This window comes from Lepidochelys olivacea, assembly GCF_965140295.1.
Source record: "Lepidochelys olivacea isolate rLepOli2 genome assembly, chromosome: 20".
NCBI classification, from domain to species: Eukaryota; Metazoa; Chordata; order Testudines; family Cheloniidae; genus Lepidochelys; species Lepidochelys olivacea.
In genome coordinates this window covers 379,498-402,778 of record NC_140430.1, presented here as the reverse complement: position 1 = coordinate 402,778, position 23,281 = coordinate 379,498, and the positions used below count along the sequence as shown (strand labels likewise).

Here is a 23,281-nt window from a genome sequence, read left to right as displayed (position 1 = left end):
AGAGTGCCAGGGCTGGTCCTGGCCAAGGGTCCACACTCGGTAGCAAACAATGACAGGAAATTGTGTGATGTAATGTTCTGTGTTACAGGGATGTTGCAGGGGTCAGGATGGAATCCCTCCTCCTCTTCCCATGTACAGCACTGAATAACTGGCCCAGGGATATTTGTTTTGGGTAGAAGTGCAGAATATTATAATTTTCCTTTGAAGCATCAGGTATTATTAGCTGCTGGCAGAGACAGTGCCACACTTGATCTAGTACAGGAGCTTCCCTGTTAACACTTTTCATCATCACCATAACTTCTGGGTTATGTTTTCTGGCTTTGTGGTTCATCTACATCTGAGAGCTTTTCTATACCTTTAATGAATGTTTTCATACCTCTATCCCACTATAGGTCAGGTTTAGTTTGTATTTTGCAAAAGCATATCGTCAGAGAGACGGGTCATGCTGATACCTGGCTTGTTTTTCTAAACTTGCTGCCTATTCATTTAAGTGGGTGACTCCAGGTCCTTGTGTTGTGAAGGGGTAAAGGACACTGCCTTATTCACTTTCTTCACACCATTCATGATCTTATAGACCTCTATTATATCCCCACCTTAGTAGTAGGGTGCCACAAGTACTCCTTTCCTTTTAGATTAACAGTTCCAATCTTTAATCTCTCCTCATGTGGAAGTTGTTCCATACTCCCAATAACTTTTTTGTTGCCCTTTTCTGTATTTTTCCAATTCTAATGTATCTTTTTTTGAGATGGGGGTGATCAGAACTGTAGTCAGTATTCAAGGTATGGGCATACTGTGGCTTTATGTAATGGCATTATAATATTTACTGTCCTATATATCCCTTTTCTAATGGTTCCTAACATTGTTTTTTGACTGCTGCTGCAAATTAAGCTGATGTTTTCAGAGAATATCCACAATGACTCCAAGAACTTTTTCTTGAGCTCACAGCCAATTCAGACCCCCATCATTAGTATAGCTGGGACTATGTTTTCCAGTGTACATTACTTTGCATTTATCAACCCTTCCCTTCTATTCCTCCTCCCACCTCACCACTTTGAACATGTCATAAATGTTCACATTTATCTAATAAAATCCCATTGTGCACATACTACCTTCCAGGCCTTGGGAATTATTAAATCAAATGGCTTCCTTGACACATAATTGGCAGTAACACTGATGACTCAGAGATTGAACTGTATTTGCAGTTCTTTTGCTTTCTGTGGCTTTCTCCTTCCTCCTCTCATTCCCCCATTCTTTCTTCAGCATTATGAGGAAGTGTGGGTTTTCTTCTTTGAATGGTTTGTTACAGCAACACACAAGTTTCTCTTCTAACTAAATATCATCTTGATGCAGAGAGCAGTTTACAAAGAGATCTGTGAATCTTTAAGTTGACTGTAAACAGGGAGGTGTCCCCAGCAAGCAGTGTATTCCTGTCTGGCTAAGAAATCTCCCTGGATTTTTGCTTCCCATAAGGCAGAGTTGAAAATTAGTGTCTTGTAAATCATTTACATATCTAATAAAGTGAGATTATGAAGGAGAGAGGCTGCACAGAGGCTCAGCCTCTGATCTTGAGAATGCAATTTGGTAATTGGATCCCAGCTGCTGAAAGGTGCATTGGTCATAAATTTTATTATCTAGGGAAAGTTTTTTGTGTGTATGTCTTTTCTTTCAAGCTGGGGTGGGGACTCAGCAGGCAAAATAGAATGTTGCCCTGTTGGAGGTTGCATTTGGGAAGGAGAGCTCTTCAGAGAAGATATTTGTGCTCTTCAGGAGGAAGAAAAGACAGTGCAGACCATTCAGAATCCCCAACCTCTGCTTTGTCCCCATTTCTGCCTTGGTTGTCCATCAGGCAGACAGGGAAGGTGGTTGTCTTGATATTTTTGGGAGAGCAGAAAGTTAGACTGGGCATTTGGGTGAGAATTGAGTGAACAAAATATATCTCCAGTGGGATGAATCACAGTGCCTTGTTAATTCTGAGACTGCTACCGTGGCAGATTGCAGAGTCGGTAGGACAGCTCCTTGAGATATTTTGAATTGCCATTGACTTTAAAGGGCCATACTGATACCCACATCTCTCCCAGTTCTGGAATCCATAGCACCTGAGTTGTTGCTGACTGACCTGACCTAGTCTGCATTCACCTCGTGATATGTCTCCTGTAGTGTTAGGGTATGTCTACACTGCAGCGTAAGCTCAGGGTTAGTAGAACTTGAGTTAGCAGACCCTGGGTTTGTTAGCGTTGGGCTTGAGTGTCTACGCTCATTTGTAACCCAGGTTAGGAGTTGTTGAACTCTGGGTCCCAAACTGAGTGTGCAACGTATCCTCCTGGGGTCCAACCACCCATATCCTAGACTTCCTAGTGCCCTCCCAATATGTGGTCAAATTCTAGCCTTTTGTTAAAGGGAAAACTTGACTGTCCAGCAGATGAAAATAGCCAGCCTGTGGGATTGGGGAATACTTTTAGTGGACTCCCAGAGCACGAATCTAATGGGGCTGCATCTACACTGCAAAGCAACAGGGTTTGAACCCTGGACATCAGCTTGACTCAGGCTCAGACCTTCCACTCCTGTGGAGTCCTGGGATCTGGATTAGCATGATTTGTGTGTAGATGGAAGGAGAGGTTAGGCTTGAGCCTGAGTTCAAATCCTGGGCTTACACTGCAGTGTAGACATGCTCTTAGAGAGAGACACAGAATAGTTGTTCAGATTCTTTTCCGCATGCTGAAACTTCAGGCCCCTGGAATGCTTTTCTATCCCAGTTTTGGGCAATTTACTAACATTTAAGTTTCCCGGTCTCTAAAATGGGGTTAATGATACTTAGTATGCTTTGTAATGTACTTTGAAATCCTCTAATGAAAAGTGCTGTTCAAGTTCAAAGTATGAAGATCACTGCACTCCTCACTTTATACACTTGTGCTCTGCAGTGACCTGTTGATGCCATCTCTAGCTGTGGATTGAGTTTATTGCAGGTTGTAGTATGGATCTTGTAATGTACAGTTTGCTAGCATTTGTCAACAATAAATGCATTGTACAACCCAATTTACAAATAGAGACTCCTGATATCTGACCTAAAATCTAAGTTGCATTGCTCTCTCCGTAGTGAGAGTTGTTTGCGTATTAGGGCATGGCTACACTTGCAGATGTAGAGCACTGTGAGTTAAACCTGCCTTTGTACAGCGCAGTAGGGAAAGTGCTGCAGTCTGTCCACACTGACAGCTGCAAGCGCACTGGCGTGGCCACATTTGCAGCACTTGCAGCGGTGTTGGGAGTGGTGCATTGTGGGCAGCTATCCCACAGAGCGACTCTTCCCATTCTGGCGCTGGGGCTTGTGGGAAGGGGGCGGGAAGTGTGGGGCATTCTGGGTCCTGTCCCAACGCCCCATGATGTATCAGTTCGCATCCCAGCATTCCCTTTGCTTCCATCCACATTTGGAGCCATCTTTCAATGTTTTTTGTACTGTGTGCTCTGTCTTCCCTTTCGGTCTGCGGGAATGGAGCCCAAACTGCTGAGGAATATGCTGACAAGTCTCGTCAGTGCGTCACGTTTGGCAGTCGAGTTATTCCTTAAGATCCAAAGTGACAGTGAGGACTCAGACGACGGTATCGACTCGAGTAACACAAACGACACAAGTTTGCTTGCGGCATTCACGGACATGCTCACCACCATGGAATGCCGCTTTTGGGCTCGGGAAACAAGCACTGAGTGGTGGGATCACATCGTCATGCAAGTCTCGGATGACGAGCAGTGGCTGCAGAACTTTCGGATGAGAAAAGCCACTTTCATGAGACTGTGTGAGGAACTGGGGCCGGTTTTATTCAATATCTTCATAAATGATCTGGAGGATGGTGTGGATTGCACTCTCAGCAAATTTGCGGATGATACTAAACTGGGAGGAGTGGTAGATACGCTGGAGGGGAGGGATAGGATACAGAAGGACCTAGACAAATTGGAGGATTGGGCCAAAAGGAATCTGATGAGGTTCAATAAGGATAAGTGCAGGGTCCTGCACTTAGGACGGAAGAACCCAATGCACAGCTACAGACTAGGGACCGAATGGCTAGGCAGCAGTTCTGCGGAAAAGGACCTAGGGGTGACAGTGGACGAGAAGCTGGATATGAGTCAGCAGCGTGCCCTTGTTGCCAAGAAGGCCAATGGCATTTTGGGATGTATAAGTAGGGGCATAGCAAGCAGATCGAGGGACGTGATCGTTCCCCTCTATTCGACTTTGGTGAGGCCTCATCTGGAGTACTGTGTCCAGTTTTGGGCCCCACACTTCAAGAAGGATGTGGATAAATTGGAGAGAGTCCAGCGAAGGGCAACAAAAATGATTAGGGGACTGGAACACATGACTTATGAGGAGAGGCTGAGGGAGCTGGGATTGTTTAGCCTGCAGAAGAGAAGAATGAGGGGGGATTTGATAGCTGCTTTCAACTACCTGAAAGGGGGTTCCAAAGAGGATGGCTCTAGACTGTTCTCAATGGTAGCAGATGACAGAACGAGGAGTAATGGTCTCAAGTTGCAGTGGGGGAGGTTTAGATTGGATATTAGGGAAAACTTTTTCACTAAGAGGGTAGTGAAACACTGGAATGCGTTACCTAGGGAGGTGGTAGAATCTCCTTCCTTAGAGGTTTTTAAGGTCAGGCTTGACAAAGCCCTGGCTGGGATGATTTAACTGGGAATTGGTCCTGCTTTGAGCAGGGGGTTGGACTAGATGACCTTCTGGGGTCCCTTCCAACCCTGATATTCTATGATTCTATGAACTCGCCCCCACCCTGCGGTGCAAGGACACGAGATTGAGAGCTGCACTGATGGTGGAGAAGTGGGTGGCTATGACAACCTGGAAGCTGGCAACTCCAGACAGCTACCGATTGGTCGCTAACCAGTTTGGAGTGGGGAAGTCAACCGTTGGAATCGTGTTGATGCACGTTTGCAGGACCATTAATCGCATCCTGCTCAGAAGAACCATGACTTGGGATAACGTGCATGATTATGGCTGGCTTTGCACAAATGGGTTTCCCTAACTGCAGAGGGGCGATAGATGGGACGCATATTCCAATTCTGGCACCAGCCCACCTAGCCACTGAGTACGTTAATCGGAAGGGCTATTTCTCTATGGTTCTCCAGGCGCTTGTGGATCACTGTGGGCATTTCATTGACGTTAATACAGGCTGGCCTGGAAAAGTGCATGATGCACGCATCTTTCGGAACACTGGCCTGTTCAGGAAGTTGCAAACCAGGACTTTTTTCCCAGACCAGAAGATCACCATAGGGGAAGTCGAAATGCCCATTGTGATCCTTGGAGACCCCGCTTACCCTTTGATGCTGTGGCTCATGAAATCCTACACAGGGAGCCTTGACAGCAGCAAGGAGTGGTTCAACAACAGGCTGAGCTGGTGCAGAATGACTGTGGAGTGTGCTTTTGGCCGTTTAAAGGGTCGCTGGTGTTCTCTGTATGGGAAGCTGGACCAGGCTGATAACAGCATCCCCATGGTTATATCCGTGTGCTGTACCCTCCATAACATTTGTGAAGGGAAGGGTAAAAGATTCACTCAGGCATGGAACTCGGAGGCTCAACACCTGGAAGCTGAATTTGAACAGCCAGAGAGCAGGGCTATTAGAGGGGCCTAGTGTGGGGCTGCAAGGATTAGGGATGCCTTGAGGGAGCAATTTGAGGCTGAAAGCCAACAGTAATCTCACGGGAGTGAAGTGCGTTAGGAATCTGTGTTTGCTACGTATGATACACTGACTTGCAATGGCTGTTGCTTTCCTCGGCTAAGGTTTTTCTTTTACGTTATGCAATAATAAAGAATGTTTTCAAAGCCAAAAAATCAATTTATTGTAAAGAAACACAACACATCTGCTTGGGAAACACAAAGGGCAAGGGGGTGGGGTGGGGAACGGTGCAATTACAGATTTGCATATGTCCTGTCTGGAGTGCTGTGCAATGTGTGCTGCACTTCAGGATGGCTACACTGCACGGTGATGGGGGCTGAGTGCGGTGGGTCAGGGTCGTAGTGTTCAGGGCTGGGTGGTGAAGCTACAGGTGTTGGAGGCAGCGGGTGGCGGTAAGAACCTGGATGTTGGGCAAAGTGGTTTGGAGGTGACATGGGGGCACCAGGGAAAGAGTTTTGGGACAAGGGCTGCAGGGTGGGGCGGGCGTGGTAGTGCTCCGCCTGCATGGCTACGAGTGCCTGGATCGAGTCCGCTTGGTGCTCCATGTTGCTTATCAACTGCTCTATGCTTTGGTGCCAGCGATCCGCATTCTGCTGGCGGACCCTCCTTTCACTCTCCCGCCACTCCTGTGCTTTTTTTATTTCCATTAGTTGAATGCTACATTACTTCATGCAGCATGTCCTCTTTGTTTCTACGTGGCCTCTCCCTGATTCTTTGCAGCCCCTCGGCCGTGGATGACATGGATGGCTGAGATCTCAAGGTTGCATCTGTAAAGGCAAAATGCAACACTTAACAGAGGCAGCATTGTTCACACCAGACAGAGCAATGATTTCCCCCGTACTCAAGGGCAAGCACAGTATACACAATAGCATAATTTGCCTGTCCCAAAGCAAGCGCACATAACCCACCAGAGCCCCAAAATGGTGAGTAAGCACAGGGTCAAGTGTGACTGATTGTTTCACAGCTGTACCGTCCTCTGGGTTTCTGTGTCTTGGGGAGAGCCAACAGTGGCAGGGGGCCCCTATACTGAACACTGTCCCCACATTTTCCACAGGAGTTCGTCCTGGAAAGTATCTCGCTGCTGAGGGTGACCAGTAGAAGACCCTCCCTTGCTTCCCTATAATGCGGCTTCCGCCCTGGCCCATATGCAGCTTGCCTGTGTGCAGCAATGGTCCCCCCCACCCCTCACGGCACAGTGGCACGGACAAGTTAGCCTTACCGGGACGAGGACAACAGTGGCTCTCCTGAAAAACCTGCGCAAGCGCATTGCCCAGTTTCTGGCTGAGACTTTTGAAGAGATCACTGAGGCCGATTACCGCGATGTGAGAGAGCACATCAACGCCCTATTCCGCATCTATACATGCATGCAGCCCTAACCCTCCTCACCCCAAGAGCCCGCACTGAATAACTTCCTTCCGAAAATAAAAGCCGCTTACCGGGAACCTCCTCTGGTGTTTGTCCTTCCCCAAGCACTGGCCGCCGCAACTGGCTACCTTCCTCCTGGCTTGAGAACAGCTCCTGGCTGCATGCCTCTTGGGATGCCGGGGTGTCTTCCTGTGCCGGAGCACCCTCACTCCCGCTTTGTTGCTCCTCCTCCTGCCTTGTTGCACTGGCCTCTGAGGTGTCCATGGTGGTACTCGGCATGGAGGTGGGGTCGGCCCCAAGTATCGCATCCAGCTCTTTGTAAAAATGGCAAGTCGCGGGGGCAGCACCGGAGCGGCGGTTTGCCTTGTGAGCTTTGTGGTAGGCATTCCACAGCTCCTTCGCCTTAACCTGGCACTGCAGTGCGTCCCAATCATGGCCCCTTTCCATCATGTCCCTTGATATCTGCCCGAAGGCATCGTAATTCCTACGGCTGGAGCGCAGCTGGGACTGGACAGCTTCCTCCCCGCAAACACTGATGAGGTCCAGTACCTCACCATTGCTCCATACTGGGGCTCGCCTGGCGCGCGGAGGCATGGTCACCTGGAAAGATTCGCTGAGAGCACTCCACGCCTGGCTGAGCAAACAGGAAGGGATTTTTCAAAATTCCCAGAGAATTTAAAGGGTGGGTCTGACAGTTGGTCACCTGAGGGCTGGGCAGTAGAGTTCAAAGTGATGACCAGAGTGGCTAGAACAGGCATTGTGGGATACTTCTGGAGGCCAATCACAGCGCAATAACGGACCAGGGCGTCCACGCTGGCACCGTGGCGTTCCAGCAGTGGCGCAGCAAACTTTATTCCGCTCACCGAGATGGAGTACGAGCAGCGCTGTAGCCGTGGAGACAGAGCGCTCTACGTGCCTTCCAGTGTGGCTGGGTAGTGAGCTAGGGTGCCTGGGGTTCCTTTATTGCGCTGTAATTCGCAAGTGTAGCCAAGCCCTTAGATTTATTGCTTTTGTGTTCAGCCTTCAAAGCAATCTTGCTCAAATGAGGGATAAGTAATTCAGCTCAGGGAAGTATCGGGGGTAGCCGTGTTAGTCTGTATCCACAAAAACAACAAGGAGTTCGGTGGCACCTTAAAGACTAACATTTATTTGAGCATAAGCTTTCGTGGGTAAAAAACCACTTCAGCTCAGGGAATGTTCTGTGGGTTGTCAGCAGATAGGAGTTCTTTAGGAATGGTGGGCAGAAGGACCAGGGGCATTTCTATAACATTTAGTCTTGATCTTTCACCCAGTCCACATGATGATGATTTTACTTAAGTTTTCCTCCACTTAACACTGGACAGCTGTGCAGCAGAATTAGCAACACAATTAGCACACACAGAGAAACACCTCCGTTAAAACTCAAACAAAAAAATCCGTTGACTGGACCTGTAGAAAGTGAGGGAAAAATAACAAATATGGGACAAGCAATAGTTAAACTAAAAATCAATGTTTGTAGTAGAGCATCATCTTGAGGTATTTAAGTGTGGAAAGTTGGACTGGGACAGGTCTCAGAGCGGGTGGAGTGGGAAGGAAAGAGTCCCACATCCACCACAGCAAAGGTGCATTTGCTTGCCAACTTGAGATGCAATGGCGAGAAAAGTGAAAAGCAGGCCTTTCAAGAGTGACTAGTGATTTTGGGTGTCCAACTTGAGGTGCCTTAAAAGAATTTCAGAAAGTGCTGAGCTCCTCCCCTCTAATAATCAGCTGCCTTAAAGGTGTCTCAAGATGCGTGCACAAAATCACTAGTCTCTCTTAAATCTTGGACATTATTTGAGCACTCCCTGGGTCAAGATTCCAGGAGAAAGTCTTTAATGTATCTGAGGCCTATAAAGTTTAGGAGTGTAAAAATGAAATAAAAATAAAATAAGTGTCAAATTACAATAATTCTCTTCACCTTTATAGGCACCCATTGTAAAGAATTCAGGTCCAGTGTTGCTTAAACTAATGAGCAGACATGTTGCTACCTTTAGAGCAAGCTGTAAGTGATGGAGGTTCCTTGCTGAGAGTTGCAGTAATCCAGTCTTGAAGCTACATGCTGCTGTTACAAGGTTGTAATGGAATATAGTGCTAAGGTTGTGCAAATTGTGCATCTCAAAATCCACTCTTGGTGCCCAGGGAATATTCTAAAGTGACATCAAGATTTTTGAGCTTGCTCCCACAAAATCCCCTTAAGTGGGAACATACGAGGATGTTCTCTTTATCTTGACAACTTCTACCCAGCAGCAAGACTGGTTTTCTCAGGGTTAAGAGAAACCTATCCAACTGGCAAAACAGAGACCATACCTGGAGCCGTAGGGCAAGAAAAATATAACAACCTGCAGATAATATTTATTCTACTTTTAATTATGGTTATGCATCAAATATGCCCACCCTGGACAGGAAATTGCTAGCAACAGCCATGTTGGAAGATGGTTGTCGGTCGCAGTTCTGGTTGAAAACACTGTTGCTAGCAGAGTTGTTAAAGATATAGTATAGACAGAGCCAAAATGCACTCTCTTAAAAGTGGTGATGAATTCCACAGCTGTCATCCGATGAAGTGAGCTGTAGCTCATGAAAGCTCATGCTCAAATTGGTTAGTCTCTAAGGTGCCACAAGTCCTCCTGTTCTTTTTACAGCTGTCGCTAAGTTTCTCACCTGCTTCTGAGGCTTTGCCTACACTCCCTCGCTTTTAGCGACACGGCTGTGTGACCACAGCCATGCTGCTAAAAGCGCACAACGTAGCTGCTGTTTGTCCGCAGGAGAAAGCTCTCCTGCGGACAAAAAGCATCCATCTTCCACCCCCACCCCCCCCACGAGTGGCAGCAGCTTTGTCGACAGGAGAGCGCTGCTGCCAACAAAGCGCTGTTCACACAGGTGCTTTACGTCGGTAAAACTTTTGTTGTGGGGGGGGGGGGGGGAGTTTAACACGCTGAACAACAAAAGTTTTGCCGACAAAGTTCCAGTGTAGACAAAGCCTTAGACACAGCCTGCCTCTACTGCTGTCTGTGCCCCATTTGCTTGTGTTGCTTCTTATCCCTGTGTGTTTTGTTATGCACCCAGCATTCCTTTATAGCTGCTCTGTAGGCTTTCTGTGTGCTTGTCTGAACAAGCCAAGGTCTGTTACATTCATAGCCTGGGGCAACCTTTTATTACTTCTAAATAGTCATCTTACCTTTTGATGTTTTTAAAATCAGCTGTTTTTTCCCTAGGCCATTTGAAAAAAAATTACCTTTGTTTTCAAAGAATTCAGCTATCCAGGAATATCCTGGTATGAAGTTTTGGTAACAAAAGAATAACATGGCTGTCAGCCTAAAGTTATCACCCTCAAAACTTTGTCCCAAGAAATTTTTATCCCTTATCTATGCATCTTTCTGTGAAGAAATAGTTAGTAATTTAATGGTTTGATTCCCCCGCCCCCTCAAATGCATCAGATCTTGAGTTTTAAAATAATTCCAAGATAACGACAGTGGTGAAAATATTTGAGACCCATGTAAGATTGAAACCAATATTTGTCTCCACTTATTTGAGTCCACCTACCCACCTTACGATTTTCTCCTTTAAAAAGGAATACTCTGAATTTTTTAAAAAAAACTAACCAAATCTATATGTTCATAGACAAACTGAGGAGGAGTCAAGATCTTTAACCATAGCTTTGTCTTAGTTCTAATCAAAGATGTGCAGGTAACATCCCACAAAATGAAAAGAAAACGCTTGAGATCTTAAGGTTCCATATATATGCTATATAGCCACAGTTGTAACTAGCTCGTTATTTGTCTAACATCTCTTCATCCCACTGAAGAGGACAGTTGAGAGTGATCCGATCAGAAGGTTGATATGTTCCAGCAAGAAACATTGTTTTTCCATAAGAATTTGATATAGATCATGACTGCTCTGCTGGAGCCATTCTGAATTGGGCAAATACGAATAGCATGTATTTGCCTAATGCAACTGCTGCTGTTTGTCTTTTTCCATCTTAGAATACTCAAGGAGCTGACTGAGGAGATATATGAGCCATTAGCAATTATCATTACCAGTTATCTTTGAAAAGTCATAGAAGATGGGAGACCTTCCACAAGACTGGAAAAGGGCAAATATAGTGCCCATCTATAAAAAGGGAAATAAGGACAACCCAGGGAATTACAGACCAGTCAGCTTAACTTCTGTACCCGGAAAGATAACTGAGCAAATCATTAAGCAATTAATTTGCAAAACACATAAGAGATAATAAGGTGATAAGTAATAGCATGGATTTGTCAAGAACAAATCATGTCAAACCAACCTGATAGCTTTGTTTGACAGGGTAACAAGCCTTGTGGATAGTAGGGAAGTGGTAGATATGGTATATCTTGACGTTAGTAAGGCTTTTGATACTGTCTTGCATGACCTTCTCATAAACAAACTAGGGAAATACCTCCTAGATGGAGCTACTATAAGATGGGTGCATAACTGGTTGGAAAATCTTTCCCAGAGAGTAATCATCAGTCGTTCAGTCATGCTGGAAGGGTATAAAGAGTGGGGTCCCACAGGGATCAGTTCTGGGTCCGGTTCTGTTCAATATCTTCATCAATGATTTAGATAATGGCATAAGAGAGTACACTTATAAAGTTTACAGACGATACCAAGTGGGGGATCGCCTGGTGCGTGGAGCAGGCATGGTCACCTGGAAAGATGCGCTGAGACCACTGCACGCGTCACCGAGCAAACAGGAAGAGGACTTTCAAAATTCCCAAGGAATTTAAGGGGTCGGGCTCATGGTTGGTCACCTGAGGGCAGGGCAGTAGAGCTCAAACCGATGACTAGAGAGGCAAGAACAGGCATTGTGGGACACCTCCCAGAGGCCAATCGCAGCGCTACAATCGACCAGGGTGTCTACAGTGATACAACCCTGATATTCTCTGATTGATTCAGTGTCACCACGGCGCTGTAGCCCCGGCGCAGAAAGCTGTACACCTCTTGTTGCGGTGGTTTTTTTTTACAGCACTGCAACTGTGCAGTTTCTGCACACTAAGTGGCTTGGCAGTGTGTACACCTCAGGAGTTACACTGCAGAAAGCTGCTTTCCTGTGCAGAAACTTGCCAGTGTAGACAAGGCCTAGGTATTTTCAAAAGTAATGGCACTACAAAGGCTTCAGCATTCACCACGGTATGCATCGGATGAAGTGAGCTGTAGCTCACGAAAGCTCATGCTCAAATAAATTGGTTAGTCTCTAAGGTGCCACAAGTCCTCCTTTTCTTTTTGCGGATACAGACTAACTCGGCTGCTACTCTGAAACCAGCACTTAGTTTGGACATTCACACCTATGTGAGCTTTTGTTTTTCAGTCCCTCCTTTATGAGTGACATACACTGACTAAAGTAATGTCTGTGGGTGCTACAGTGTGTAGACTCTCCACACAATGATGGAAGGGGTTTTTCCAGCGCTGCACGAACTCCACCTCCCTGAATGCCGGTAACTAGGATCAACAGAAACATTCTGCAGCAGGGGTAAGTTGACATGACTTCGATGCTCAGGGGGGTGAATTTTCCACACCTCTGAGCATCATAGCTATGTCGACCTAACTTCTAAGCATAGACCAGGCCTAATGTTCTTATTTAGTAGCTCAGCTGGTGTTGACAATGATTGAGGATTGTAGTGTATGCAAGGGTTTGTCTTCACTGTCATGTTAACTCTAGTTATAACTAGTGTTGCCCCCAGCTTGAATCTTATCAACGTACAAAAACCCTTAACCAGAGTATAGTGATGCTTTTAACTTGAGTTGGCTGTCCCATTAGGGGGTACAGAGTACAACTTATGTCAGCACAGCTTGTCATCTGCTAACACAGTAATTGTGCCACTTGAGTTTTATTTAGCAGTGTGGCTGGTCTCACTTGAGTTGACTCTGCAGTGAAAAGGTACCCTATGGCTTCAACATCACTTAAGAATTTTCCCCTGTCAGTTAATTAGAATATTTATGTTGGTGTTTTTACTGCTTTCTGATTTTACTTAGGATTTTTATTATCTGTTGATCTGTGTAAAAAATAATCATCTTCGTCATCTCTGGACCAGAGGAAATACGGCATTTTTGGCTTTATTTATAAAACAGGGGCAGTGTTTATTAATAGTCATCTCTCCTTAGACTCTGCAGAGACTGTTAGACTGTAGGGAGGGAGCAACGTTTTAGCTCCCATATGTAGAGTTCTTTAATTCAGTGACAATTCTACATAAGTCTTCCAGCCAGGAAGCAGCTGAGGCTCAGGGACTGTTTACTTTTTCCTGGTGCTTGAGCTGAAAGGGAGAGTCATGAATAACCCCTCTTCCTGTTGTGAAAGCTATTGTTCCACTAATTGTGGTAGTTCAGAATCTTCTCCAGATTATCTCTGGAGTTTCAATTCATGTTTTCAAACTAACTTTCTCTAGAGCAGTGTGTGGAGAGGAGGGGGGAAGATCATAGAAAATAGAACTGGAAGGGACCTCAAGAAGTTATCAAGTCTAGCCCCTTGCTCTGAGGAAGGATCAAGTAACTCTAGAACCATCCCTGACAAGTGTTTGTCTAACATGCTCTTAAAACCCCCCAATGATGGGGATTCCACAACCTTCCTTGGAAGCCTATTCCAGAGCTTAACTACCCTTATAGTTAGTTAGAAAGGTTTTCCTGATATCTAACCTAAATCTCCCTTTCTGTCGGTTAAGCCCATTACTTCTCATCCTACCTTCAGTGGACATGAAGAACAATTGATTAGTTCTTTTTATAAAAGCTTAACATATTTGAAGACTGTTGTCAGGTCTTCTAACCCTGTTAGAAGTTACCATTTAAGTAATGACGAAATCCTGTTTTCTGTTTATACTTGGGGACCTGTTGTCATATGTTAGAAATAAAACCTCCTATCTATCAATAAAACTAAATTATTTTGGTAAATTGGAATTTCCACACTGGACAGGAACAACCTGAAATTAATACAGTACTCTTCCCTGTTTAGGGGATTGTTTAAGACTCTTCTCAGTCATCCTTCTTCCCTCTGGAGCAAGACCACTTCTGAACTGTCCTTAGAGGGAGGGTGGTATTAAATAGACCAGAACTGAAGTGGATGTTTATTGAATCCGGACAACACCCCTGCTTAGGAGGTTGGAGGGTGGGGGTGAGGTTAAATTCAGTAGTGTCTGTAAAGTACTTGGAGGCCTGTGCTGGCAGGCACGATATTGATGCATGCATGCGTGTGTTGGTCAGAATCTAAATAATAATACTCTACAAGAATGAAGTTCTGAAGGATAACTTGCTTCTTTGGGCACCAGTTGCAGCATCTCCATCTGAAAAAATAGCGTGTCTGCATTCCTCTTGCAGACCAGAAGGTACTTTTCAGAGTGTCACAGCAACGGAAAAGAGATTGCTGAGAGTTGCTAGGGACCTACTCAAATTTTCAAGATTAACTACATGCCTCTCCCTCTCTTCATGTACTTCTACCCCAGGCTTTTTGTGTACTTTGTGTACTTCTACCCCAGGCTTTACTAGCAACTTCTTCCATTTCTTTCTTCCTATCATTTTCCAGGATTATGTGGCTTCCATTTTAGAGAGTTATGGATTATTGGGTGTTGGTTTTAAAATGTTGGTGATGTATACCTTTATTCAGTGGACTCCAAGCTCTTTACAAACTTTAATTAAAGCCTCACAACATCTATGGCAGGTAGAGCTGGGAAAATGAGGCAGTTTGGCAGAGCTGGGAATAGAAACCTTTCCAAAGGTTTTCCAATTCCCAATCCTATGCCTTACCCATAAGGACATCTTTACCCTCTTCTTCCTTAAGGAGTACATTCAAATTCTCCAACACTTGTCCCATATGTTACAATTATGTATCCATTCAGAAGCATTTCAAACTCTGGTTCCAATAAGGTGTTGGCTTCCTCCATTTCTAGAGGTGGTTCTTCCAGATCGCAGGTAAGAAACATTAGTGAGGAAGCTTGTCCTGCTGCAGCTGCACTAGTGCTGTGAATGTACAGCAGACCTCGGTCTGCAGGGCTCCATCTAGCACTAAAACCCTCTGCTGCTGAGGAGAGAAATGCTATAATACAAACTCACCAAAGAGACTATCCCGTAACCCTCTGCCCCATCTGTTCTCACTGCATTACTCTGTTCCTTGGCACTGGCAAAAGAAAATCCTGGGGCCAGCAATTATACAGTACCAGCTTGAAAAAGGTTGCATTGGGCAAAAGGGGCGCTTTTCTTGAAAAGCATGTTTTGGGTAGTATGGACTATTTGTGACCACTAGAGCCAAGATAATTTAGTCTCAGAGAAGGGAAATTAATTTCTTATTTTAATCGGACTCTTCCTTTGGGATTTTCAGGTTTATTGCCAAACCATGTGCCATAAAGCTTGGCGTTCAAGACCGTGGACCTCATAGAGCTCAGCCCAATGCAATTCTAGAGAAAGTGTTTACATCCATCACTAAGGTAAGTCACTCTTCAGGTTCTGCGAGAGGTTCAGGCACATAAATGAAAACTGGGCCTCTTTTCTCTTGTTGCCTTAGGGAAATACACTGCACAGCTCACATAACTCTCTGATGGGAATTTGTGTACAAAAAATACTGGTTTCTCTTGGTAACTTTTGCTCCTTGCTTTAGTTCACATATGCCTGTGTCCACCTCCTTCCCTGTTTCCGGCAGTGTTTTTAGTTCTTTCTGTGCTTGAGCCACCGTGTTGCAAGCAGAAGAGTGGTTTGATATGAACAAAGTGAGAATGTGAGTTCTTTCAGGCCCCTGAATTTCTGTACAGGGTGTAACTCTCAAATTTCCAGTGTTCACTAAGAGACTCCCCTGCATTTTTCACTCTCTCCTTGGAAGTTACCACTCTCTTCCTTGGGGACTATTCTTGTGCTGGTCTTGCTGGTCAGTCCCACAGATGCCTTCTCCGGATTACTTCTGCAGACTTGGATAGCTTATCACTACAGAAATCTAATTGTAGAAAGAAAGCAGTTCAATAATAAATGCTAACAGAAGAATACAGTTGAGGGATAGACCATTGAATGTTGGCAACAGATTTTCTTCTGCTTATTCTATCGCAAAAAAGCGAACATTCTGGGATGTATTAGCAGGAGTGTTGTAAGCAAGACACGAGAAGTAATTCTTCCGCTCTGCTCTGCGCTGATTAGGTCTCAACTGGAGTATTGTGTCCCGTTCTAGGCGCCACATTTCAGGAAGTATGTGGACAAATTGGAGAGAGTACAGAGAAGAGCAACAAAAATTATTAAAGGTCTATAAAGCATGACCTATGAGGGAAGATTTGAAAAAAAAATAGGTTTCTTTAGCCTGGAAAAAAGAAGTCTGAAGGGAGACATAACCGTTTTCAAGTACGTAAAAGGTTGTTACAAGGAGGAGGGAGAAAAATTGTTTTTCTTAACCTCTGATGATAGGACAAGAAGCAATGGGCTTAAATTACCGCAAGAGAGGTTTAGGCTAGACGTTAGGAAAAGCTTCCTAACTGTCAGAGTGGTTAAGCACTGGAATAAATTGCTTAGGGAGGTCATGGAATCTCCATCATTGGAGATTTTTAAGAGCAGGTTTGGCAAACACCTGTCAGGAATGGTCTAGATAATACGTAGTCCTGCCATGAGTACAGGGAACTGGACGAGATGACCTCTCAAGGTCACTTCCAGTCCTATGATTCCTCTCAGCCACTCTTTCATTTGAATATCTGCCTGTTACGCTGTTTCACTTTTGAATGACTGAATCCTGCAGATTGTCCATAATTTGTTGAATACTGACTGTTAAACTGATAAAATCAGACTTCCGTGTAAGGAAATAAAACAGACTTCTATATTCAGCTATGGTAACATTGCCAGCTATTCTGAGAGAGAATCTTCTTAGTGAGTGCAATGGTAGATGTTAAAGTGTCCCCAGTAAAAACTAGTCTCATTGGAGCTTAACACTGGGTTTGTTATGCAGCCTGACTTGCAGATAAGTAGGAGGAGGTTTGTGGTTTGCCAGTGTTAGGGAGGAAGCTCATGTATCAGTGTCTTTGAAAGTAATGTTTAAAATTAAACACACACCCATGGGGGGAACTGCACTGTTCAGAACTTAAAACAAAACTTCATTTGCCTGGACTGCTACAGCTGTTACTTACTATTGGCTTAGATCTGAGGAATCGGCACAGAGGATGACTTTGATGTGGAAAAAATTTATCACCTCTTCTGAAAGTAGTGTTCTATAAAACAAGCCTTATGACTTTTCCTTTTAGATGAGTGCAGATGCACTCCCAATGCAGAAACATCCTTTCCAGGTAGCCTAAGCCCCTAAAGCCTACGTGAAAGGGAAAATATGGGTGTGACGGAATTGCAGAAAGGTGGCAGTAGTTCTAGCACTTCACCTTTAGAACAATGATTTTTCTGTCATTCTGATTATGTTGAACAATATGTGGTGGCCCTCTTTGCTAGTTCAGCACTCTGCGTATCAGTCCGGTTTTGTGGATAAACTTAAGTTGTGAAACCTGTTTGGCTTCTTTCAGTTGTAGTAGTTCCCTGGCAAAGCTTATTAAAAGGACTAAAATGAACTTGACCTACCTCAGCAGTGGTCATTTGTAAAGGTTTAGTTCATTTTGTCTGCTCTTCTATACTAACTCATGTCGCTATTTAAAAAAACAAAATCTATACTAGTGAAGCCCCCAGTCAGAGATTGGGTTATTCAGTATCAAACTGTTCATGTGAGAGAAATATGTTATATTTGTGAAGTTATAAACAGCAATCTACAGAAATGTCAACATCTGTGTATTATGCCTGTGGAATTCATAAATACTTAAGATGGGCCAAATCTGAGCCTTTATTTCAAATCGAGAGACATTGTCATGTCATGACTATCCACTCCTGCTACTCCTAGGGGGATTCAGTGCTGATCATATCAGTGGAATGCTCAAGTTTTTATGGGTTTCAGAGTAACAGCCATGTTAGTCTGTATTCGCAAAAAGAAAAGGAGGACTTGTGGCACCTTAGAGACTAACCAATTTATTTGAGCATGAGCTTTCGTGAGCTACAGCTCACTTCATCGGATGCAAGTTTTTATGCAGATTTCTGCCGACAGACCAGAGCAGCTTGCTAAAAATTCCCTGTGTCCTGTACTGTGTAATGCTAGTTACACAGTAAACAATATACCAGCTATCAGTGTTACTGTTCTTTGTTGCTGTGGGAGAATTGGAGGAGAAATAGGGGGGGAAGCGTTGAACCACTTACTTTTAAATAATGTATCTGAATTCTTGTTATGGTGGGTAACATGCGTGTGAAGGCTAAATGTGAATATAATTTTTATTTTTTTTTTTAGTGGTAAGAGTTCAACAGATTTCTCCTTCTAAAATTGAATTTTTAGCAGATTACACCTTTCCTAGCATGATTTTTCATTCTCTTTCTCTACATCTCAATTTTGTGACAGAGGTCAGAGTTTAGAGGGGAAATGTCTCAGACAGAAGACTGGGAGAGAAAGAAGTCTCTGTGGAAGGTTGGGGAGGCAGAAGAAATGTCTGACTTTTGTTTCATTTCTTCTCAGTGTCCAGATGGAAGAAGGTTAGAAGGTTTGTCAAAGCAGCTAGACTGGGATGTTCGAAAGATCCAGCGCTGGTTTCGCCATCGTAGGAACCAGGACAAACCCACCATCCTCACTAAGTTTTGTGAGAGCATGTAGGTTTGTGCAGAGATCAAAATATGGCCTCAATTCAAGCTCCACTTTTGCACTGTATTTTAACTGAAATTTTTGAATTTTTAATGTAATTTGGTGTCTTTCGGTATTATGTGAAGTGTAAAGATTTGCGCGCATCTCCTTGTGTCAGGATACAACGTTGCATGGCTTCTTGTCCCTTGTGTCCTCTGCAGGTTGTCTGTCTTTGGATGCCACTCAGTCCTCCGTCTGAGAAGCAGCTTGTTCAGGCTCCTTTCAGGCGAACAAAATGTCCAACTGTAGTCCAAAGTCCAAAAAGCCCCCTATCCTGTGGGCCCTGAACTCAACTGTTTCCTGGGGTTCCACTGCCTTTACTTGGCTCTGGTATCAAGTACGTTAGCCTCCAGCAGACTCTGGCACTTCAGCCTTTCCCAGGAGCCCCCTTTCCTGTCTGCTCCCTGCAGCTTCTCTCTAGACTGAACTCTCTCAGCCTATTGATAACTTAACAGTCACCCAGGCCTTATCACCTGATTCTTCTTCTGATCCACACTCTTGCTGACAAGTAACTAATTAGTGCCCAGGTGGAGTGACTGTGCTTAACTGGCATTTAACTCTTTCTCACAGGTGATGGGGGTTCACTCCATCACAGAGAGAAAAATGCCAACCTAACAAGTTTCCACCCAGACCAACAGAGAGAAAATTAAAATGGCTTTTAGCATGCTGTCATATCAATTGATATGTGTACCATGAGACACCAGGACAGCTCTACAGGAATATTTATGGACTCAATAGCCAATGATCCCTTTCTAAGAGAGGCTTGCATAGTGGACCATATCTCTCATGCAGATGGTAACACTTCACCTTGTGTATTCAACCGAGTAACTCCCCTCAAGACAATGGTGAGCTGTCTGGACAGTCTGATTTCCTAGACAAGACACTTTCCTGAACTGACTTCATGGCTTAGGCAATGGCACATGTTGTATGGACGCTTTCTGGATTCTTGTTCCGTCTCACTCTCACTTTAGTTCATTATCTTGCTTTTTGCATCTTTCTGTCTAGGTCAGGGATTTGGCAACCTTCGGCATGGCTCCCATCAAAGTAATCCACTGGCGGGCTGCGAGGCATTTTGTTTACGTTGACTGTCCTCAGGCACAGCCTCCCGCAGCTCCCAGTGGCCACGGTTCGCTGTTCCTAGCCAATGGGAGCTGCAGGAAGCAGTGGCCAGCACGTCCCTGCAGCCTGCACCACTTCCCTCAGCTCCCATTGGCCAGGAACGGCAAACTGTGGCCACTGGGAGCTGTGGGGAGCCGTGCCTGCAGACGGTCAACGTAAACAAAACGTCTCGCAGCCTACCTGCGGATTACTCTGATGGGCTGCATGCCGAAGGTTGCCGACATCTGGTCTAGGTACTTACATGACCCCCCCACATTGCTGTAGTTTCTGAACACCTTTCCCTGCTCCTCCTGTGGTGGTTTCTCTTTCCCAATCACTTCCTTAATATCTTCATGTAATTCTTACCCAACGTTCCCCCATCCTCCCCATGCAAGTAAAGCTTTGTATACTTAGAGGCACCAGATGAGATGGACAAATAGGAATGGGAGGAGGACTTCCCCTGTATCTCTCTTAATTGGCTTGCAAGTGTAGTTTGAAACATGTTATGTGTACTAGGGCATCTGCTGTGCGCCTACGGTCACAATTCAGGGCAGCTACACCTATATTTTCCCTTAGTTGTCCAGCAGCGGCACCCACTGTCAGGCTTCTGGCCGCCTAGCCATTGCCTTTCTTGGGTGGAGATCCTCATCTGTCACCACCTTGACCAGAGTATTTCCAGGCTGAACAGTTCCCTGCCTTCACTGTGTTTTTTTTCCAGCCTAAGCAGGCCTGCTTAGCTTCTCCCTTTAGAGTTGGTACACAGTGTAATTGCAGACAGTTCTAAGTTACCCCACAGGACTTCCTATGCAAGTCTATTTAATTCTTAGGGTAAAAGCACTACAGTGAAAACATTAAAGCCAATAGAAGTACCTACAGACATGCTAATAAGCTTACCAGAGATCACCCCAACTGGCTCTAACATGGCGTCTGGCAGGTGAGCCCTTCAGACCCCAAAGGGCTCTCTCTTTTGTGGTCATAAGTTCATAACAGCTTTAGCTCAGAACTAGCACTCAGTCTTATGGGGCCTCAGGAGGCCAAGTCCTTCCAATTCTTCCCTAGGTTCCACAGGTCATGTCCAGTTTTTGGATCACAAGGAAGGCCCTGAGTCAGGTTCCATTCAGGCTCTTTATTGAAAAATCTGTGTTTTATCTGTTAGTCCCTGGAGAATCCAAACTGGGTCTTTGAGTTGTCCTCCTGTAACAAGGGATCATCAGACACGAAGTCCCTTCCCTTGGGGCGAAGCTTCCAAGGCTGAGTCTGTACATCAGGGTGTGCAATCCCCTTCTCCCCAGTACCTCCTAGGAATTCCACTTCAGACACTTCCTGGGACAATGTGTGTGAAGTTCCTAATCCTTCCCAGAGATTGTATTAGTCAGTCCCCTAGAGCAGTTGCATACAATTCCACAATAACACATACATAATTTCATTTTAAATACAGTGAACCCCAAAGTATTGAAATTAATTCCATAAGGTTTGTCCAGGGTATTGTCATATATGTCGCAGTAGATCACAATGGTTTCTTCAGAGTTGTTGCCTTAGCATATGTTCATACTGAGATGTATAACTTGGCATTAACCTTGGTATGTATTTCCAAGACAATCTGTAGACTTTTTTTTGGAGCTGTGCTGTTTGTTTGATTCTTATATAAATATTTTTATTTTGATGGACAGATGATGTTCCAAAGGGCAATATCAGTCAATTTGCCATGTATGGAGGATTGCACATTAGTGGCTGAAAACTCCACTCCTGTAACTGCCAAATTTGGTTCCATTTATAATGATTCCAGCTTTTGCTACACAAACATTAAACATAAAATGCTGATTTAATTTCAAACATTTAATTTTTTCCCTTTCTCATTTCCATTCCCAGGTGGAGGTTTACGTTTTATTTAAGTATATTTTCTTATGGACTCAAATTTATCTGGTCGGTGAGTTCAGTTTTGTGTGTGTTTTCTTTCACTGCTTGCTCCGAGTGACATAATATGGGACTAAAATAGCAAGAGTTCAGTGGCCTCAGATCTTCCTTATGCTTCCTAGTCAGAACTCTTGTGTGTGTTCATTTAGAGTCATGTCTTCACAAAACAGGAAAAGCTGTCAGAAATGCTAGAAGACTCTCTTCTCTGATGCCAGAATAGGATGGGCCTGTCCATTCTTAAGCATACTCTGTTTTCTCACATAGATCCATCTCTCTGGGCTGTCTTTGCACAGAGTTCTGCAAAGCTCTACGTTTCCACTTTGAATTTTTATGTGAACAATGGCATGTTTTTGCATGCAAAAAAATGGCTTTCATCTCTGTGAAACCCCAGAATAAATGTAGCTGAGACCAAAGACGCAAGGTGAAGACCTTTGAAATAGTATTGTGGTGTAGGGGTGGAGTTATTTAATTGGCCAAAACCAGAGCATGTGGGGAAAAAATTGCTAGTAGGATAATCTCTTCTTTTCACTCTAGTCACCCTGGTTTTGGGACACACGACAATGCTGGTACAACTACCCTTTTCAGGTAAGATATATATTTACTAATTCCATGGAGGAGAGGTCCATCAATGGCTATTAGCCAGGATGGGCTGGGATGGTGTCCCTAGCCTCTGTTTGCCAGAAGCTGGGAATGGGCGATGGGGATGGATCACTTGATAATTACCTGCTCTGTTCATTCCCTCTGGGGCACCTGGCACTGGCCACTGTCGGAAGACAGGATACTGGGCTAGATGGACTTTTGGTCTGACCCAGTATGGCCATTTTTATATTCTTATGTGTGATGCTCCTGTTTTCTGAAGTCCCTCAGTTTTGAGAACTGAACCCTTTGCATGTCTCCAATGTTATTCCATGTGAATGGTGTCAAATTGAAATTTGAGAGATCTAAATGCCTCTCACTGCCCACAGAGCAGATGCAGTACAGGCTGCAACAAGGTAAACTTCTAGTCCATTAGTTACTGCTCTGCTCAGGAAATTTCACCTCTGAGTGTGGGAGTGGAGTTCTCCCCTGGCCCATGCAGTTCTTAGCCTTTGAGCTAAGACTGCCCACAAAGGGGTAGTTGTGATGTGGTATTTTTCATGGTATAGAGTCACTGGTTCATCAAACCGAACTGATCACCAGCTCATATATTTTAAAGCAAATTTCCCTATCTGGTACTTAATTATTAAAAGTAGAGCAATTTTACAAATGTACTTCTACCAGTACCATTAATTGCAGTTTTCTTTTTGCCCTTCATTCAGCTCAGATAATTGTAGACAGCCAATCAGGTTCCCCTCCTTGTTCTTCCACTCCAACAGGAGGCCACAGCTCTTAGGTTGCAAACACTGAAAGGGAATTTTATTCCTTTAAAAATAAATCTAAACCATAGACTTCTGTTGATTTATGTTTTTTTTTTTAAAAACAAGTTTAATTTGGGACTTTTAACTTACCCCCCTCTACCCCCTCTTCTCCAGAAGGCTGGGGCCACAGGAGAGGTAGATTGGTTGTTAGGGGCAGGGG

The 23,281-nt window shown here is 44.5% G+C and overlaps 2 protein-coding genes across 4 annotated transcripts in view; one reads left to right on the top strand and one right to left on the bottom strand.

Moving 5' to 3' along the window:
- The window catches only part of CERS5 (ceramide synthase 5), a 39,247-nt gene that overhangs the window by 4,511 nt on the left and 11,455 nt on the right, over positions 1–23,281 (top strand). For both annotated transcript variants that reach the window (XM_084610240.1, XM_084610239.1), the window contains exons 2-5: positions 15,368–15,473; positions 18,551–18,681; positions 21,680–21,737; positions 22,259–22,309. In XM_084610240.1, the coding sequence (XP_084466366.1) occupies positions 15,368–15,473; positions 18,551–18,681; positions 21,680–21,737; positions 22,259–22,309 (346 nt within the window). The remainder of the gene's footprint in view (positions 1–15,367; positions 15,474–18,550; positions 18,682–21,679; positions 21,738–22,258; positions 22,310–23,281) is intronic.
- Positions 5,806–23,103, bottom strand: LOC311510522 (uncharacterized protein). 2 transcript variants are annotated; one of them, XM_084610243.1, is made up of 3 exons: positions 22,988–23,103; positions 7,104–7,666; positions 5,806–6,434 (listed from the first exon to the last, which is right to left on the bottom strand). In XM_084610243.1, exons 2-3 carry the CDS (start codon positions 7,624–7,626, stop codon positions 6,325–6,327), a joined length of 633 nt encoding a protein of 210 aa, XP_084466369.1. In that variant the 5' UTR covers positions 7,627–7,666; positions 22,988–23,103; the 3' UTR covers positions 5,806–6,324. The 2 variants fall into 2 exon arrangements, with proteins under 2 accessions (XP_084466369.1, XP_084466368.1); XM_084610242.1 differs by lacking the exon at positions 22,988–23,103 and having other exon boundaries at positions 7,104–10,257.